General features: G+C 44.0%; 1 protein-coding gene across 1 annotated transcript; it reads right to left on the bottom strand.

Moving 5' to 3' along the window:
• Positions 1-705: 705 nt before the first annotated feature.
• LOC147196904 (SR-related and CTD-associated factor 4-like) lies at positions 706-20,368 on the bottom strand. The gene is made up of 18 exons (XM_086125328.1): positions 20,110-20,368; positions 18,488-18,571; positions 18,362-18,406; positions 18,114-18,275; positions 17,904-18,021; positions 17,386-17,498; positions 17,171-17,314; positions 17,022-17,092; positions 16,803-16,878; positions 16,047-16,133; positions 15,897-15,976; positions 15,633-15,817; positions 14,996-15,096; positions 14,800-14,913; positions 14,531-14,687; positions 14,354-14,454; positions 2,281-2,407; positions 706-1,788 (listed from the first exon to the last, which is right to left on the bottom strand). The coding sequence occupies exons 1-18, from the start codon at positions 20,137-20,139 to the stop codon at positions 1,412-1,414; spliced, it is 2,172 nt and encodes a 723-aa protein (XP_085981454.1). The 5' UTR covers positions 20,140-20,368; the 3' UTR covers positions 706-1,411.
• Between the last annotated feature and the right edge of the window lie 1,050 nt (positions 20,369-21,418).

Below are 21,418 nucleotides of genomic sequence, written 5' to 3'. Positions count from 1 at the left end.
CGGAGGTCGTGCGTAAACGTTCGCAACACAACCCCAGCTTTCTTTCTTTTTTTCTTAAATCATTTCTCAAATGTAATCGTGGACCCCCGCTAATCGCGGGGAAAAGGAACCGGGCTTGTCCACCAAAAGCAAAACTCCGCGGATAATGGACGTCTATTATAAACGCATTAAAAAAATACGAGCAAAAAAAAAAAAAATGGCAATCACGGGACGAACTGCCAGAATTTTGGTTGACTGCGGTTTTCTGTGTCACATTCTGACAAAATTAGCTTTTACGGGCAAAAGATGAAGTTTTTCATCAACAGTGTATCGTGTAGAATAGTCTGTATAGTTGAATATATAAATTACATTTTATTCAAATACATGTCAATTGGTACTCTTCATCAAATGTATTATTAATACTGTACTTGTATACAGGTGCATCTCAATACATCAAAATATGGTACAAAAGCTAATTTCTTTCTTTCGGTCAATGCAAATTAATGAAACGCAAATTCGTTCAATAAATTGGAAATACTTTTCACAGGAGAACCTCGAAATTTGGTTTCTTTTGTAATACTCCAGTTTCTCAAAATAATGAATTTTGAGATTTCCTCAACTGTAAACCCACAAAAAAAGGAAAAGATTCAAGCCGTGTGCAGCCAATCTAGAATAAATGTTTTTCACAACATCAAGATGCACCCGTGACAGTAAAGACAGCCATACTCAAAGGATTGGAATATTTATATGTCAATATTTTGTGGATGACTGTGTATATTTACAAAAATTCTCAATTTTTTTCTCAACCCACAGTAACATGTTCCCGATGTTAACTTCAATCACTGGCGCGGGCGAATGCGATGACAGCTTGTGCTTGCGAGTCTCGTCACATGGAGACCAATTGTCGCTAACTTCACAGAATATGGACGCAAAAAATATGACTCTCGTCCAACTGACTGCGACCACGAGTGGCAAAATGTTATTTTGCTCGGATCGCCCCAGTTCGCAACAACGTCACGCCTATTACAATGAATTTAACATAACAAAACAGACAGTAGTACATTCAATGTAAGGTGTCCTTATTCTCAGGATTATCTTTTTTAATTAACGTCACATGATACCGCCGCGATGGTGGTTGATCATGGCGGCAGTTTTGCCACTGGAGGGCGCCACAACAACAGAACAGCTTTTATCTTTTTGCATGAAAAGTTGAAGTAAAGGTGACCAAACCAAAAACACACTTTTGACTCCTTCTAGACGCAAGAATTGTCAATAAAGCTTTTTTTTCCCCAGTACCGTAACACGTAAACTAGATTCTTTTTCCTTCAAATATACAAAAAGATAGCAAAGGCTGGCAAGCATGTACAGTATTTACAGCCAGTTTGGTCTTAGTCGTTGTTCTTGTTTTGATGAAATGACAACGAGAGGTTTATCACCAGCCCCCCCTGGGGTGGCGCGGGGCCGGGCCGCCGAAGGACGACCTCCCTCTGAAAGGGGGGCCCGCGTGCCCCACCATCATGCCCTCCGGCCGCATAAAAGGGGGCCGGTGGTGGAGCATGGGTCCGCGAGGGGGGAAGGGCAAAGCCATCCGAAACCTTTCCGGAGGGAACGTGGGTCCTGCGGGCATCATGGTGGGGGGCGAGTGGAAGGGTGGCAGGTGAGGAGGATGACTGTGATGCATCGGGGGGAGTCCCGGCGGAGGGGCCTGGAGGTTGACGACGGGGCCGACGGGGGAGCCGAGCTGGCGGTCCGAGGGCGAGGGCTTGTCTCCTTCGAGTGTGGGCGTCAACTCCGTTGGGGATTTGACGGCTGCACGGAAAAGACGTCAAATGAGCAATTTGGAGCTTATGGAGAGTCAACAGGAGGGGTGTCCAAAGTCCGGGTTGAGGGCCCGTGCATGTGTTGTTCATGGCTTGAAATGGCATTATTCCAATGACAATATGATGCACATCTGCATCAAAGCGTATGAGAAAGTGTTAAAATTCTTTTTTTCTTCCTCCTTCTCGGGAGCAGAGAGGGGACAGATGGGTATTTACGCACAATTGGAGGGTGGTCTGATGAATGACAGTTTTGGCGAACTGACAAAATTACTTGCACGCATGTCTTTAATTGAATGTATATTGTCCAACTTGCTAGTCATGTAAGAATTTTGGGTTGGAAAAAAAAAGATCAATCCATCTATCTATCTTTCTCTTTTTTCTCAATGTGAAGATAATGGCTGTTATATTTGTGTCCGAGATGCGGCCCACAAAACGGCCCGCGCGCCATAGTGTGGACACCAATGGTCTTTGCGTGTCCTACCTGCTGCAGTGCCGTCAGGCTTCAATTCTGGTGGGATCAGCATCAAGCCCCCCGAGGGAGACAGCATGCCCGGGGGCAGGAACTGAGGCGGGCTCCCCATGGGCCCCACCTGTTGGAAGCCAGGAACCTGCAAGACAGACCGGCGCCATTTCAAGCCTTACGAAGCAGCAAAAACAGCTCAATGTCGCCGGGCAGGCACGGAAAATGGACAGATGGCTCATGGCATTTGGATGACAGGTCAAAATAAATAAAGAACTAAAATTATTTAACTTTTTTATAATTCAATGACAATTTTTTTTTTACATTTATGTGTTAGCTTGATTGTTCTACAATTGGTATCTATCATAAATACTTCATCTAGTTATTAAGTTTAATTGTCATTTCTTTTTAAAGAACATCACCTCATGTGTAGATGGGATTTAAAAAATGTGCATGCAAAATCAAATGTTAATTAGTACTATTAAACTACAATTTCAGGTTATTTAATTGGTACAATTATTTTGTGAGTACAAAATAAAATAAAATTGTTTTTGTGATATTAAGCGATTAAGCAATAAAGGTGAATGTCCAAAATAACTGATTCAAAAAACATTTTTTAAATAAACGGTGAAGACAATAGAAATCAAAACTGTCAAATTTACTCATCGGAGCAAAATTCACAAAACACAAACATAATATAGTTATTGTTATGTTATAGTTGGTGCGCCAGATTAAAAGGTTGAGGGGAAAAAAGAGGGAAAAACTTTTTTCCCTCCTTTCAACATTTCAACAAGCCTTCTTTTCAGTCACATTGTGCCTGTCATTCCAATGTCAAAAGAACTCATCCAAGGTCAAGATGCCGAAACAACCAAAACGAAGCAGCGAACCGTGGCCCTTTGTGCTCGGGAGGAGAGTCTCCGAGCAGGAAGACACTTTTTTTTTTACCCACATTGGAACTAAAGGACTCGTGGAAGCCCCTTGTTGCATTTGAACCTCACTTTCTACAGGTATTGTCTCAATGTCGTACTTTCCAGCCCTGAATCTCTTTTTCGTTCCGGGAAACGCGTGTACCAACAACTCCAAACTCTCTGAAACTTCATCTTGATCTCCTCTGCGCCTTTCCAACATCACAGTTGGTTTGACTTCTGGTTTCTACGGTTAGGACCACACTTCCATCTTCAACATCACCACGACACTTCTGTAGTAGCGTTACAACCCCCCCCCCCCCCCCGCCAAAAAAACCCCCCGATATGCACAGAAATTGGAAAACAGGTTTGTTCGATGTTTGATGAGATTCAGTCGAGAATGTCAAGAGTGTGAACGGGAGTTGAGTCTCCAACTTTAGGTGGAAATGTTATTTTTGGTAATAATATATATAATATAGATATACATGTACCATTGTATGCATACAAAAAATACACACACACATATATATGTGTGTGTGCGTGTGTGTATAGACACACACACTGGTTCTGTGGAAAATCTGTTCTAGGGACAAAATATCCCCAAAACAATTTTACGTCACGTTTTGTTATTCACAAGTAGACAAAAAACATTTTTCACTCCATAAGTACAATGCATCTAAACGGCGCCTTTGAACAGCGTGGATGAGGCAGGCCGCCCTGGGAATCCTCAGAAGCGCGGCCGATGGAAAAACTTTAGCCGGGCAATACGCCAGATGGATGGCCAACTGAAAAATCTTCCTTCGACACCCCCCCCCCAATAAAAAGAAGGGTGGGGTGAATACAGTGTAATAGGCCGCAGCTTTAAATTGAAAGTGACTTTCAGAAAGTGACTCCACAGCCCCCCCTCCTTTTTTGTTTGTGTGGGCACCCACGGTGTCTTAAATGCCACTGCGGCAGATGCAATTTAAACATTTGCCAGGTTAGAAGCTCACTGCTGAAGTCGATGCAAATTAGAGGTCATCTTGTGACATATTTTTTTGGGGGGGGGGGGGGGGGACTTATTCGCCACAAAGTGTTGAAAAACTCACCTATTTGCTGTTTTCTGCTCAAGGCCACAGCCAGCGCCATCCGTTGGCAAATTTGTGCCATGAAAACAATTTTGAAGTGAATTGAGGAACTTCACTAAACAAAACTTGTACTTTGTCGCCACCTTGTGGCATCTCGGCACAATTACAACCCCTTGTGGTGACGAGGCTCCATTACAAGCGGATTTTCAGCAATGAAGGCAGGATTCGATCCCTATGTGTCGCTTTTAGGGAGCTTACAGTCGCCCTTTCCTATAGACTGAAGCTAGAAATGCTTGGAGGGACACGGTGCGTTCGTCTCAATGTAGTTCCACGGTAGGACTATGAAAACACTGTAAACCTTCAGCGAACAGGTCTGAGGCTCGAAGCACGTCTGACTGGTACTACAAGTACAGAGAACTAAAGCAGGAGGGAGACAAGTGCCCCACTCTGTTCCGTTTCCTGGTTCGATAGTTCCATTTTTGTTTTTGTAGAAATCACTAAAAGCAAGTTGTGAGTTGATTCACCTGTTCTCAGAAGCGCCCATCGCACCCCCATGTTTTTGGAGGGCATTTCGGGAGGGGGGGCCAACCCTGAGTAGTTTGTCATCAAAAACTCATGGCAGAGGTTTAGGAGCTGATCTAGCCTTCTATCTAAATATACTCCCCCCCCCCCCCCCCCCGCCTCTCCATGATCGATTGAAGTTGCCCATCCCGGACATCGATTGTGCTCGGGAGGAGAGTCTCATGAAAACTTGGGTAGCTCACTTAACTGAGGACATTCATCATGCCTCGCGATCGCAGCAAGTTTTACCCCAAAACTTGGAACTTTGGAGCAGCATGGCATAAGGAGCGCAATTTGGCTAAATGTCGTCGAGCGGTTAGCGCAGCCGCCTCGCAGTTCTGCGCTTGCGGCTTTGAACCCGGGCTCCGGCCTTCCTCTGTGGGATTGGCATGCTCATCTCAAAAGCCTGCTTCTGGAACACTCCAAATTGTCCAGAGGTGTGACTGCAAGGGTTCCTGGCTGGCAAGCAGTCCAGGGTGTACTCCGCCACTTGCTGGGATGGGCTCCAGCTCGCCTACGACCGTAGCGAGGAATGCGTGCCATTGAAAATAGACGGACGGAAGGTTCCAAGGGCCGCTCCGTGTGGAAATGCGGCTTTAATGTCGCCGACGGCGGTTTTCACTGACTGTAACCGGGACAGCGACCCACTGTTGCATCACATGCACTTACATCTTCAGTTCTATGGTTATCGCATCAAAAAGCTGTCCAAAGCAGAAGTCACTTTTTTTTTTATTGTTTTGTTGGTTTTTTTGCTGACGCCATTTTTGGATTTGTCACTTTTGTAACAAGACCTCGCAAGTCATTCCCCCGCTGAGGGCGAAGATTCTTATTAGCTGTAATTGTATAGCGCCTTTCTTTTGTGGTCACATCGGTTGGGGGAAGATTTTTTTTTCTTTATTGTTGTCAATGAGAAAGAAAGAAAAACAAAGGGGAAAACACTGTTTGATGCAGATTTGGCCAGAAACGTGATCTTTGTCCATTTGATTGTGCTCGTCTGCTGCCCACGACTTCATCCGATAACAAAATTTGACAGTGGGGGGGGGGGGGGCGGGGGGAGAATTTGACAAGCAAAGCTTTGTGCATGACCACGAGTCAATTTAACACCAAATTAGGCTAGCTGGGGTGGTAAATACATCATTTACTCTCTCGTTTTCATTCATTGCATGATATTGGTGGATGTGCATGAAAATGTTTGTTTTCAAAGTCAAAGCTCTGATGAAATGGAGGGGGGGGGGGTTCTCCCTGAAACATGCACAGAAGACTCATCTCCAACATTAAGCACAGCTGCACAAGCTTGCAAAATCTGTGACGAGCTCTATTTTTAAAAAATGCTTTTACAAAGATAGTATGGATTCTTTTTATATACATTGGTCAATGTTTTTTTTCGATCAGGTTTATGTATAATATAACAATTACATCATGTGTAAAATAGTAATGGGTGCGATTTTTTAAAGCTACATCGCTACAAATGATTTGACAAAAAAATATTTTAACTATTTTGCACTATAAATTCTGTATTACGCCAACTTTCGTAAGGGTTAAAGACAAAAAAAAATCTCAAATATCCGACGATTGGATTTGAAAACTAAATACTGCATCTGCATGCGTTTTACATTCCATTTTTGGACAACAAAAATGTATTCGAATTTGTGTTGAGCAATTCTAGTGCTGCTCTTATAAAGAGTTATACTGGAAAGGTTAACAAAAAAAGTTTACACATCTTTTTTCTCCTTTCAGGCCAACGGCTCTCTCTCAAAAAAAAAAGCCAGAGGTGACATCATCACTTGAAAAAAAGCGATTTCACATGTGGAGGCAGACCAGAGATGACTTCATCTGCGCGGGGCGGGCTGGCACCCAACTGCCCTCAGGTCATACGCACGCTCGCGTGGTGAAACTGCAATGTGGAATTTAAAATAAAATGCATGCCAAGCCACTCCCACCTGAACATTGCAGCAAGAGAGCAAGGTTGAAGATTCAATGTGGATGAATATGGTTGGGGGCCTTTTGGCGCATCATCGTTATAATGTATGCAAATGACTGAGGATTATTGGATCATAAATGCTTGTTGATAACTCCTGTTTAGTTACACTACTTCAAACAAGCACAAATTTTCATTTCAAAATGTTTTAACACTTGTATACAAAATCAAACTGCTCATATTTAATGCAGATAAAATGTTCCTCAATTAGACTGTAAAAAAAAAGTATACGAACAAGCCAATATAAAAATGATTGGAGGAAAGTAATGCCGTATCACTCCTGTTCATTTAGGACGCACGCTGCGAGTCACAAGATGTACTCTTCAGCTCGTGTGTTTTAAATTTCCCCTGCACTGGATCACACACGCGTGATTTAAATGTAGTGTGTAAATGTTCAAAGCCAAACTTGTGCCTAAATTTTCAATTCAAATGTACCCCCCCCCCACCTTTAACCCTCCTCTTATGTACCTTGCAGGAACGGTCACGGGTCAATGTGACCCACTGCATGTTTGGCCGTAAGACAGAAATATATATATATATAACCGCATTAACCATTTCCAGCACTTACTCTATTTTTCTCAAATTTTGTTTTTGTGAGTATCAAACACCTGCATCGCCCCATGTGACCTGTCAATATATTGAGCACAAAAAAGCGCACATTTTTAAAAATTAAATATAATTTTTGCATGGGTTTAAAATGAGGCCAGCATTTTTTGCAATGTTTTTTTTTTAATTTTTGCCCCCCGTACCCATCAATCACGAAAATGCGTCAACATGACTTTCATCATAACGGAAGGGTTAAAAAGGGGATTCTGTATGGCTTTAACGACGCACGTCATGATCACAGGCAAAATCACGGAGCAGCAAATACGTACGCTTGACATCCACAGCTAACTTTTGGGGAACGCAGAGAGACTTCTCTCTCACAAAACAGACGTGAAGTCAAATCAGCTTTCATGCCGTGTCGGCTCTTACCAGACTTGTCTCATCCCATCAGCGGCAGCTCCTTGTTAATCCAACGAGCCGGGCCGGCCGGGGCATCCCTTCTTTCACCGACACCCCCACGATGCTTCAACGTTATTCCTTTGTATTTTTGCTCATTCAACCAGGCAGCTGCACAACAAACTCACCTCCAGCTTTTAATAATTAAATCAATGCCCACAACCCCCCCCCCCCCCCTTCTTTCAGGCGTCTGACAGTATTTGTTTCGAGGTTCCCAAACTCACCTATCGGAGATTCTTCCAAGGTGACTAAAAAGTGTTACCACGCAGGGCGCATGGAGAAAAATCAAAGGACTCAAGGGCCACTTTGACAATTCTCCACACATTGAACCAAGCTATCATTATTTTTTAAATGTCTTAGTTTTGAGTGACTGCTACATCACAGCTTCCTGTTAATGTTGCTAGGGCAACGGAAACTGAATTTGTATTACCGGAACAGGAGGAAAACATTTTGTAACAATGTCAGTTTATACCAGTGATTCACCAACTGGAGGGTCGGGACGCAAAAGGCGGATACTAAGATACTAAACACAGGCAGATAGTGTTGAAAGAAAAGAAAAAAAACCGACATGCTTTTGCATTTTGATTTGAACAGCAGAGACCAGCGTGGTTTTGTGTTTTCGTGTTGATCAGCAGCAGCCACACACACAAAAGAAAACAGCCAAGATTCCAGTAGTCGACCTTTTGGCCACTGGTCAGCCCGTTCGACCAATTGAGCCAAAGCCACCGGGCGAGACCAACTTGCTGTTTGGTGCCCTGCTGGAATCTGGCGACGCCGGCAAGACTGCAGCTCCGCTCATCGGGGGGCTTGCCCGGTGACCCAAAGTTCAACTGTTTGAACCTTGGCCATTTTGTTTTGCTTTGGCTGCTGTACCACGAAAAAAAAAACAAAAACAACAACAAAACCAGTTTTGATTAGCAAAGTTTTTTCAAGTCTTGAAAGAATTTTATGACTTCTGAATTTCATTTGGCTAAGTCAACAACCGAGTAAGCACAAAAGGCTGGACAAGAATGGAACTAAAGCCGACTTGTACTTACAGGGGGGAGCGGGGGTACACATTTTGTGCCTTCCTTCTACAGCAGCCTCCTCTGCGCTTCTACTGCTCAGGACGTGGTTGACGTGCCAGTTCAGCGACAGGGACGCAATTGTGATGTTCAACCTGTGCTTGTCTCACCAGGTTTCCTGTTTTGGAAGGTTAGCTATGGCTGAAATTGGTCTATATGGTATATAGGTCTTGTTAAGCAAAGCACCTACGCAGTTTCCTTTGCTTGCATGTCTACAATTGTTTTTTTTTTTTGTGCATACGATAATATACAACAAAGGTTAATGCAATGAGAAAGACTTTTTTTCACCCCCTAATTCTTTCTTGGAGTAGTCTACCGGTTAAGTACATCTTCCTAACAGTCCTGGCTTTCAACCGCCATCTCCGGCCCTTCCTGTGTGGCGTTTGCATGTTCTCTCCGGGTACTCCAGCTTCCTTTCACGTTCCAAAAACCTGCATGTTGGCTTTAACACAGGCTATATTTGGCATAGATGTGAATGTGAGCCGTTGTCTATATGTGCCTGGCGCTTGGCTGGCAAAACCAGACAGACCCGCACCTGCCCAAAGTCAGTTGGGAAAGACTCCTGATAACTGCAGTGAGGATAAGCGCTTTAAAAATAATAATAAATGTTCACTTGCATGAAATAATACCTCAAAAATAGTCTGCGGTCTGAGTGAAAAATTATTCAAATGACACAAATACACAATTTAGAGGCATTGTCGATCAGCCGAGTATCACTCAATATCCCCCGCATGGGTTTTTTTTGCTCTGGGTTTTTGTGTGCGCATTACCTGTTTGACTCCAAAACAACAAAAGTCCACTGAACTTTGTAGAGAGGTGGAGCACAGGCTGAGGCGGAAGCCGTGAAAGCACAGCGCGAGTCCAGATAGCTGATGGAGGATTTTTCAAACTCCACATTATCGTAGCTCACCCACCAAATGACCCCTCTACATTTCCTCTCACCCATTAACTTGTGCTGACTTCATAAAATTTTAGGACAGTTGCAGACTCCCAAAGGTACCTTTGAAGGCAAATATTTGTAGACAGGGATATTAGTTTCGACAATGTAGCAGTGAGCACTCCCTTCAGTTGACAAAGATGCAGTACACAAGCAAATAACCAAATCGGTAGCTTGACTTACGAGTGAGCCGTGCGAGCGCTTGCTCCGGCCATTCCTTGAGAGTTGCAAGCAGTAAATGCTGGTAGCAAACAACTCAAAAGAAGCAGTAGCTTGATAAATGGTGAACTCCCCTTCAAGAGGCTCAATCTGTTTATTTCTAGTGCTACTTGAGGTTTACTGTCAAACTAAACATAAAACAAAGAGAATGACATGTTAATGCATATAAATTGCAGAGGGAACTTTGCTTTAGCAAAGTCCACCAGCCTAATGCCAACACGCAGATGGGCTAATGGATAGCATCGCCGCCGCGTTACACCCCTTTAAGCAATGCGTTTGTGAACACAAAAACTGTGCTGCAACACATGTAGACAGAAAATACACAAAGACATAAATTATTCGTCAGAGAAAAACACTTAATGACCGCAGCCGAGTCATTGAGGTAACTCTGTGTGTCTACGTATTATACTTCTCCCTGGTGGCCTAGACACGCAAACCAGATGGGGTCATAATGTGGGGCTGGAATGGAATAATGGCATTTCCATTCCTTTCAATGAGGACAGTTGACTTAGGATATTGAGTGTTTCGAGTTAAAAAGGCGGTCACCGTACAAATAAAACACAAAAGTTAAGGACCAACAGCAAATTTGATTGGACTGCATGGTTTTGTGAGTAAATAGAATGAGACCAAAGGGGGCTTGTACTGCAATTGTATTTTGTAGTACAATACCAATAGAATGCTAGCTTAAAAGATATAACTAAAGCCTGTAGTCAAGAATTGGACGAAGAGTACCGAGCACGATTCGCAAGAACATGGACGCAAGCTTCACGCGTAATTTGAAGGCGCTATTTTATCACGGGTTTTATTCCTCGAGTCCAGTTTCTGTTCGCAAGTGGTTGGATTTGGGGAGGGGGGCGGAATTCCCAAAATGCCGCCGGCTTACCTTTTCTCCAATTTTGTTTGCACTCCTCCAAAACAATCTTTTACCTGCCAACAGTGACAGTCTTGACCAACGGGAAACAGGCAAAGCGTTGGTCCACCGCTGGTATGTCAACTTCATAGATGACTTTCTAATAAAAGAGTTGACGATTTACCCAACATGACAAAAGCCCTCGCCATAGGCTGACTGCCGATCAAGCCCCCCCCCCCCCCCCCAAGCTCACGCATCATCGGATAGCACATGCTTGTGTCAGACTCGGAGGACGGTCTCAATTCTGTATCTTCAAACGGTCTATAGAAACAAGAAGCCATCGCTGCGGTCCAAGGGCCACTTCCACCCAAACTATATATAAATACAAAGATTATACTTTCTGAATTTTTGGGGATAGAGACATCACGAAAACCACCCCCACACCTTGGTAACATTGTGTTTTTGGCAAGTAAGGTTACACCCCCCCACCCCCCCAAAAAAATTGTGTTGTGTGACCCGCTCTTGACGGATGCTCCGATTACATGCGCGGCTGCAATAATGTTCATCAATAACATACTGTGAATGTCATTCAACTTCATTGTTGGTTAGGCAAGGGAGCTCCCCAAGTCCACGAACGCAGCACTTCGCTATCAGGTCCACAAAAATCATTTACAACAAATTATTACATGGCATCACTTTTCAGCGAGTGAGCAAACCCAAATATGGGCGTCGTCAGGCATAGAACATGCAAAAATGGAATACGGTCACTAACCTTAAGTGTCATCGGATAAAGCGGTATGGCACGTCACCTGCGTCGACCATTCCACATCAACATCAAATTGCCCAGGCAAAAAGCCTTGAATACTTGACAAAAGCTAAAGACTGTTATGACATCATCTGCCTCCCCCCCCGCCCCTCCCAAGACGTGCTCAAAAGTCTGAGAGCCATGTCCCCCGCACCAATTAAAGGAGGTGATGAAGCAGTTCATTGGACACACGTCATCTACATGCACCTTTGTGGCCGACCAGTTCTTTCTGCACTGAAGCATTACCGTTAAACGACATGATCGGCGAGGCCAGAAAAAAATGATCACAGATGAAGCAACGTCTATTTATATGTAGGTACCGTTTCCGGAGGACCAACACAAGTATTCTGAAGTATGTTTGCTGATTTTAAAACGCAAGTATAAATTTTGGGGGGCAAGTGCCCCCATTGGTCTAAACCGGGGGTCGGCAACCCGGGGCTCCGGAGTCGCATGTGGCTCTTTAGACGGCACCTAGTGGCTCCCTGGAGCTTTGAAAAAATGTTTGAAAATGGAAAAAGATGGGGGAGTAAAAGTATGTATTTTAGTTTGAATATGGCTGCTAAAAGCTATCTTGGTTGACAGCCCAAAAGCTTTAATCAAGTCTCGTCAATACGCTCACCAGATAAACCTCACTCCCAATTCACCAAGCCTGCTCCTTTTGGGTTCAGTCCTGGCGGGTATTGGAAGTGGGCGGTGCCGTTTCCCTCTCGGTCCCACAGAGCACAGCGATGCTGTTCTACATTGTCTTTATTTCGCCGCGCTGTGTGTCCGTCTGCGCGAGCACTGCTGCTATGCGAGACGGAGTCAGTACATTCTCGCTGCCTAATGGTTCACATTTGCAAAGGCGAAGCAGCAGAAGCTGTAACCGCACCACGCGGCATCCAGCCGTGCCTATCCGCGCAAATTGAATTGACGGCAGATGGAAACTCGCTGCTGTTAACGCTCAACTCACATTTATGGAAAAACGGTAATATCAGTGGCCAAAACACATTTGCGGCAGCCCACCACAGATTAATGTATATGTGTAAACACTTAACTGCATTAATTAGGGCCGATCACAAATAAAATCAATAAAATAGTTGGCAAATTCAAGGCCCGAAGGGCCAGATGCAGTCCGCCACATCGCCAAAAAAAAAAATCATGTCCGCTTCTAAGATCCTTGCTAAAATCTGTACCAAAATTTCAGATTATCACCTGTAATAAGTAACATTGAGACAAGTAACATTTTTTTAAACTACCCTTTCTACCGTAAATTGAACAAACTATTATCCTTGACTTCTGACTTCAAAACGAGTCATCGGTCAATTTGTTTTGTACAGGTATATTTCTTAATGCCCTGAAACATTCATTTCCTCCGAGGGAAGCTGCAACTACAAAGTGGCCCACAAGCTGAATGAGTTTGACGCACCTGAACTACAGCATTATTCAAAAACACTGGGAGCGAAATCAATCGGCACAATCAATTACGCGTGCGTCAGCACAAGTTAAAATAACACGGCACTATCCGTTACCTCTTTTGAAAGAGCTGGATCATCATCGGGTGACGTACAAGTTCAACATCGCATTTGTCAAATGACCAGTTGACCTGAAGTGCATCTTGATTTTTGTCATCAACCAGCCACATTGGCGCCAATTTAATCAGATGCCGCTTTAGCGGCAGGCTCTCTCGTTGCTTGAATGAATCGGCAATCACAAAAATTTTGCAGAGTCAGGAAACTCTGAAAGTGGCCAAATATTTGCACCAATAATGACCGGCGTCTTAAAATGTGTTGGCTTCATTTTACAATTGTTGTCCCTTCGTTTCTGCTTGTTCTACACTGCTGTGCTAACTGCTGTAGTTAAAGGAAATTCGACCAAAGAAGCAGTTTTATTGTTAGTTATTTTTGGGGTCAGTGAGGTCATGTTATATACTATTTCGTTGATCATAAAGAACATTTTGCATGTCTCCTTACAATTGCTCTCCACCCTGTTAGGGGTTGGTTAACCGCATCCTCCCTCACTGGGGGGTGCCACTGCTGTGTCCCGAATACCGGTTGTCACTGTGAAATATATCAACTGATAAGAACCTTTTAGAAATACCAAATCCATTCGTTCAACCATACAGTCAGCCGTTCCCTATGTCATTGTCCACCCTGTCATCTTGCAGTTACTTTATATTAAGAAAAAAAAAAAATAAAGAAAGTGGGGGGGGGGGGGTGTTGACGACTCTGGTTTCTAACCTTGTAACAGCTGAATACAAAGAATATTCCCAGTAGAACTGAAAAGGTTTTGGGGTGAAATGAAGACATCTTAAAAGGCACCTTATGGTGGCATGGAGTCATCTGTGTGAAGTTTGTACATATTTCCCCGAAGAGATCTCTGTCATATTGTTTTCTGCATGTGAACATGCATCAGCAAAGTCTTTTAAGTCTTGTCACGCAAACGCAAGGTTCCTTGTTTCCAGTCTCAAGTGGCATTTGTGTGACCACTGGAATGGATGCGACAGTGCTGGACATTTGCTGCTGAAGACATCACGTGTGACTCCGGTGCGTAAGAATGAAGCTGATTCACATACGCTCCACTACTTGTGAGAGACTACATTTTATTTTCCCCAACACGCCACGAGCTTTTTGAAGTGCGCCTCCAACAAAGAGGTCATTAAGCAACAAACAAACAGACAACAGCAGGAGGAGAAAGGACAGATTTTAAAGACTGCATTAGCGTTACCTGAATCTGAGCCTCGACGCTCCCGTCTGCCGGCGTGCTTTCCAACGCGCCGTTCACGCCCGCCATCGGATGCTTGTTTAGGTCCAGAACGCTTTTCCACTCTGAGCAATGAGCATTGAGAGAGAATATGAGCAAAGCGCAACTCGTGCAAGTGGGCTAAAAGAAGGGTTCATTTACCTTCGCTGAGCGTGTCCGGGTCCAGCATTCCGCCTGCTCGATAGCTGTCCAGCTCCTCGGCTTTCACTTTGGTCCAGGGGATGTAGGTGACTCCTCGCTCCACATCCCAGAACTTTTTGTGCGCCACCTTTATGCCTTTGTTTAAAGCCCACGCAATCTATTTAAAAAAAAAAAAAAAAAAGAGAGAGAGAGAGAGATCCAACGGTGTCAGAAATTGTATCAAAAGCGGCCGGATAATTTACAGACAAGGTCGAACGCGGTAGCTGTACCTTCACAGGTTTCTGATTGACTTTGTACGAGCCCCGACTGAGCTTGTTCAAGGCCGTGTAGGCGTCAAGTCTGTGGACCATCACGATGTAAGCACAACCCCTTGGCGGAATCATCTGCAAACCAGGAAAGGCGTCATCAGCGGCGCTCTATTTTCAAAGTTGGCGATGAGTTCAACGCGGCACAGAGCACACTCACGTTGACAGACTCAATTTGGCCAAATTCCTCCAGGAGAGAGATGACGTCCGACTGCTGGGTTTTTTTGTCCAGTTGACCAACCCACAGTGTGGTGCTGCACACTAATAAACAAAATCAAAATGAATGCTTCTTTTTAAACTGACATATCTTGCGCGCTTGACAGAGTAAAATGCTACAGGCCATTGTCAAACGTGTGAGTGGGACTTCTATTATTTGCTGTACAAAATGATTACCGATTGAATTCTTTACCACTAATTCATGCAAGTAAGGGAAAACACCCATAGTACCCTGAGTCGTGGAAAGATTCACATTGAGTCATTCACATGATCCCAACTTTGGGCATGACACTGGCTTGATGCACTCGTCTCTCGGCTTACTGCCACCGCGCCACCATGCGCACAACACAATACGCTGCGCGAGTCTGCAGCAATATTTGGAAAAATGATCAATTTGGTTCCAGGAACGAGATAAGCGCCAATTAAAGGGCTGACTCTCTTCTCAATGGCAGAGTAAAGCATTTCAAAACCTAAAACTCTCGCGGCAGCCGGGAGATGTTGAACCCAAAGTCTTTTCCCCTCAGAGAGAGTCCCACCACTGTTAGATAGCTTCTGATATTCTCGGAGGCGCGCGCACATACCACTGAGAGTCTGGCTCTTCATGCTCGGGAGACCTTTCTGCCGGCGCGCTCGATCGCGTTCTCGCTCGTTTCTGTCCTGCGAACGGGAGCGCCGCCAGCGGCTTTCTCTCGAGCGCGATCTGGAGCGTCGGTACCTTGGCCTTCTCGAGCGCGATGACGATCGCGACCGTCTTCTCCTCGGAGATCTACGGCAAGGATCGAAGCAGCGTGTTACTATTTCAGGTGTCATGCTGGATCAAATCCCGAAGAGTCACCGCCTCTTACATGGAGCCAGATCTTGTTCTTCTGCCAGAGGCTCGGTGTCTGCCTTCTCTTTGTGTAGATGGATCCTCCGTTGAATCCGCCTGCTCGACAAAATGACGCGGCAAAATGGGTAGTCGGCATCGACCTCCATTTTGTGTCAATGGGGTATACCTGTGATTTGGAGTTCTGGGGATCGCTTCTGGAATAGTATCCGTCGGACAACATGTGACGCTCGGCGTCACTCGGCACGCCACCATGCTGACAATAAAAAAAATAAATACATCGCAGGTGAAATAACAGCCCATGTCCGGCCCATGTGGGCACTATTTCCGCAGTTCTGGAACATTAGCAGATCAACTGGTAACCGATGCGGAGTGCGTTATGAGATTGTTTTGCTGATCTTCAGTGCATGTATTTTGCCTCACTATTCAAAAGAGTTCACGTGTCATGCTTTCATCGGCGCAGCATAAGGATCGTGAATAAAAGACGCTTGACATCGTCTTTCTCAAGCCTCCCTGAAATCTGCCCCGTCTCTTACGAATGAGATGCTCAACCTCTGCTGAAGGCCAACGTCAAGTGCAGCTTTCAGTGGAATGACAACTAGGTGCCCATCCAGACTCCAAACGCATCGCCTGCATTTTCGCCTCGTTGAGGCAGCGCAAACACATTTTAAAGTAAAACTACACTGGTGCCAGGACTGGTAAAAACAGGATACGCAGAAGAACGATGCGCTCATGGTATAGGAATTAAACAGAATAATTCATCAGTGTAAGGGGCGGTGCCGCATAATGCAATTGAATGCATAGCTTGTTGCTGCTGAATGCGAATTCTCGTGAACGTGCACGACGTTTTCGGTGTATTTTTACTACTTCCTCGTTTTAAGGTTTAAAATTTAGCAAGGCTTCATTCAATGTATTGAGTCGATACCTCAAGGCTGCCTGCATTCTGTCCCAGTGGATGTGGATGTACCGTCTCCATGTCGTGCAACTGTCCGGAGACGTTTCTGTCGGCGCAAAAGATGAAACGGTAGCATGCGGCGTGACCGACATATATGCTCAATGTGTCAACTTAACACCAAGTGCGGTTATTAACATTCACTGCCATCGGTTGTTGATACTTTGCGTCAGGATTCAAAAGGTTACTCACAGAGAGCCCGCTGGGTCATTTGGTGCAACATCTTCTGGCTCGTCGTCATACTCAAACCTGTTGAGCAGTTTCTAAGGATAAAAAAAAAAAAAATCTGATTTTGAGCTCAAAAGGTGAAACCATGCTGCGTGTCGACGGCATGCAACTACCTCGGCCAGGGTGCCTCTTTCTCCACCGTGCGCATTGAGCATTTCGGGCTGGGCCGCATTCAGCTGGTGAGCATTTGGCCCGTTTGTGCCGCTGGTCGCGTGGGTCCTTTCTGCCTGCTGCAAGCTGTGAAGCATCCTCTGGAGCTACGGCAGCACACACTTGGGCTTTGTGAACAATTCCTGAGCACAACACTTGACAGCAAACACTCACTCACCTCCTGACCATGCGGGGACTGGAACAGCTGGGCCACTGCAGCTAAGGCATCGGAAGTCGGCATCTGCGATGGAGGTGCGACGGGGGCCGCTGCTGCGGGAGGAGGCTGCAGCTCTGTGGGAAATGTTCACATGTGGGGAGGGGCACTTTTGTCAGATTTATTCAGATGTATCAATGTGTAAAAGATCTCCATAAATGTTATTTTAAATACGGACAAAATGTGCTTTTAATATACATCATAATACGGTACAAATCTCAATGCATGTATGAAAGATCCCCTACCCAAACCCAATAGCAAAGGCCTTGAAGCAAAACTGAAAAAATAACCACATTGTGCATTCTTTTTTTCCGGGGCAAAGGGCTCTTTTGCATAAAAATTACAATTCAAGGACGTCACAAAAGATACAGATATTTACATTTGCGAAAAAAAAACGCCCCCCCAAAAAATTTGCATCCTTGAAGAGATTGCGTCCTTACATTTCCAAAAAGAAACATTTTACATTATTTTCCCTTTCTTACCCTCAATTGATGGCGCAGGTGACGGGACGCTATTCGCCATGTCCATCAGAGGCTGAATGATGACCATGTCAAACACGCCGTTCTTCTGCCACAAGTTCAGCACGCGGACAATTTTGCTCTGATGCAAATAAGAAAGAAATACGTTCAGCTTCCCACATTGTGTCAACGTTTATCAGGTCAAAAAAAAAAAATCACAAAGTGGATGAGAACCTTATCGTCCTCCGGGCAGTTGTAAAGATTTTGGAAGGTGTCAGTGAAGTTCTTCAAGAAGCGAGGCCCGAAGACGTCCTTGTCCACACCAAACTGATGACGCGACTGCCGTACGATGGAGTCCACCACGTACAAGCCGGGAACTTTCAGCTCGGGTTTACACTAATTAAAAGAAGCCGAATCAAGAGGCAAACCGAAAATGAATTCATCAAGTCGTCTACACCATCTGGCACGCAATGGCAACATACCCTCTTGATGAACTTTTCAACAATCTGGACCACATGTTTGTAGAGCTAGGGAAAAAAAAAAGACAACATATTCAAATGTCCACCCACAGTTAAGCTTCATTCATATCCCGAGCGGCCGCAGGCTACCTTGATGGCTTTGACGGCCGCCTTGGTGATAGACATCATCTTCGCTCGAGATATCGGAGGCTTCATGTCAATCATGGAGAACAACTGAGGGGTACACACAAAACCAAACACCATCACGTCACTGGAAATGGAATCAAACCCAGCAAATTCCGAGCCATACATGTCAAAATCGTGCACTTCCAAGTCGAGCATTAGAACTATTTTTTACTATTTACTGTTACACAAACTGGACAACAAAACCAAGATACAGAGACAACTAAGTAACAACAGGTTAAATAAAGATAAATACTTTTGCACAACCAATTTTTTTTTATTGGACCAATGTCCATTCCAATATTTGGCAGAATAAAGTTCTGATAAGCAATTTACAGTCTTTTAGTATTTGTTTCACTTTACGACAGGGAGAAAAATCATCAAAAAATTACAGTTTTCAGACCATCAAATCAAAAATGGTCAGTACAATAATATGTTCTCTGTGCCCCCACTAGTCTAAACGCAACACTTAGATTAACATTGCGTTTGTGAAATCTGAATAAAGCAGCAAAATCCACCGGGTTTTATCTCTCTCATGGGAATGGCTATTTTGCCACTTGCCGGCAACTGAAAATGACATCACAGTGCCGCACAATTAAGCTTGCGAGCGTCACATGGCCATAAAAATAATTTAAAAAAACAGGTGAGCAGTGATTGGTTGATCACAAACACAAACACATTGCAAAGAAAAGCTATGCCTCGACTTCCCCCTTCAACGTGTTTTAAAAAGATGAAAAAAATAAAAGCAAAAAAAAAAACCTGCCAGTTTTGAAAACAAATATCGGCTGACCGATTAATCGGTGGGGCCATTTCTATGTAAAATGCAAAAATCACTACAGTTAAAACTACAACAGTGACTTATATTGCCCTTCAAAACCTATTTGTCATTTCTTGAACATAGTAATTGGATTTTACATGACATGCCCCTTTGTGACACTTGAAAGCTTTTGTACATAAAAACTCACACAGGCAACAACAATTGACAATTGCTTTATGCTGATCCGCACCACAAAAAAGGGAAAATTTTGGAATAGTCGGAATCTAAAGCTTAGCATGCCGTTTCTATACTGGTCCGGTCCATTTCTGATCAAATTGGGGTGAATGTGGTACCCGAACTACATTGAGTTGACACCTGCGGGCAAAATAAATGGTTTGGTGGTAATCGCAGGTGGGTGTTAGCAAAAACATCTTTAAACCTGCGCCTCGGATTAATTGCACAGCAGATGTAAACCCTTCGCGTTGCTTAAAACACGACAAAGCTTACTAGGGACCTTCACGCCTCTCGCAAAGAAATGCAAATAATATAATACAACGTGGCCTGTGTGAGGTAACCTAGCGACCTCCATTAGCAGTTAGCTTAGCACAGAAACCAAGAGGCCTTGCTTTGCGGACTTGCCGAGCACAGGCGCCAACGATGCGAATCAATGGACGAGTGAAAAGAACACACAGCAAATTGAAGAAGCATTTCATTTTCACACAAGCACAATTTCGATGAACGGTGTCCATCGATACGATTAGATTTGAAGCGTTAGCCGTTAGCTCCTGTCGCCCTTTGGAACAGCCAGGTTCGGAACACGAGCAAACTTTACCTCCATGTTGAACGCGTTCACCGCTTCCATTCTTCTTTATTTTGGCCTTCACAAAACCGGTTAAAGAATATGCCTTTTCTTATTATTGCTACTCGTCACCATGCGCGTCGACGTAGAAAACAAAAACCACGTAACTAAGCGAAAGAAAAACATCGGTTTCTTCGAGGATTACATCGTTTAGCATCTTAGCTTTAGCCGCGTACCACCCCGAAATACGTGCTGACTAGCAAAGACGTCACACTCGTGCCGGACTTCTTCTTTGGCGTCCTTTGGTTGTTGGTAACGAGGCGTTGTTGGGCGACTGTCGCTACCCTGAGGCTGGAGTGTAAACTGCAGTAGTTTGACAGGACGAGTACATTTTGTCAGTACAATACAGTACAATTTTTTTTTCAAGCCCGTATATTCTATTTTGTAATATTCTGATATTATCGTGTTATGTTTCACGAGGAAAGAAAGTCATGTTCTGACAAACAATTTAAAAAAAAACAATTTATCATCGAAAATCTAGAATTGTTCTGGTAAAAAAAAAAGCCTTTTGTCCTCAAAAAAATTATTAAGGAACAGATGCCAAGGGAAAACCCTGCACGTTATTAAAATAAATATATATTTTTCAAAAGTGCATTTTGCACGTTATTAAAATAAAAATATATTTTTCAAAAGTGCATTTTTACCAACCATGAATAGTGAAAATAAATAAGATTTTAAAAAAATGTAATTTATTTTTGTTGAAACAAAAAGGCAAAACTACACATGGTGAAAGTACAACCACGCCTCTTCTGCAAAGAGTCAAGGACAACTTTCAGTTGGGACAACGTGGCTTGTTTCATTCCTTCCACAACTTTGCTAGAGCAGCATCACTCAAAATCAGACCATAATGGGCAACTCCACCAGATTGGCTTCCACTGGATGGGAATATTATTACGGCTACGTGGATCCAGTCATTGTGGACCAAAGCAAGTTGAAATACAACAAATGTGAGTCGCATTGCTTATTTCTTTTCCTTCTTCTTACGTAACCAAATCCAGCACCTCTTTCAGACTCCATCGTTATTGCATTTTGGATCTGTCTGGCTGCCTTTGTGGGCATCCTCTTCATCTCCTTGAATCTCGCGTCAGGCAGCGGGCGCGTGTCGTGGTGAGTGTGAGTTCAAATGTCGATTTTTCATCAAAACGGTGAGCACCTGAATATTCGAAGATTTTTTTTTTTTTAATGGAACTTATTTGCAGGAACAAAAACTCAATTCAAAACACGAGTATCTCAAAACAGCTTTCCTCATTGAAATGAATGGGAATGACATTCTTCCATATCA

Source organism: Hippocampus guttulatus, chromosome 12 (assembly GCF_054856545.1).
Source record: "Hippocampus guttulatus isolate MCC_2025c chromosome 12, RoL_Hgut_1.0, whole genome shotgun sequence".
Lineage (NCBI taxonomy): Eukaryota > Metazoa > Chordata > Actinopteri > Syngnathiformes > Syngnathidae > Hippocampus > Hippocampus guttulatus.
This window is presented reverse-complemented; position numbering and strand designations above follow the sequence as displayed.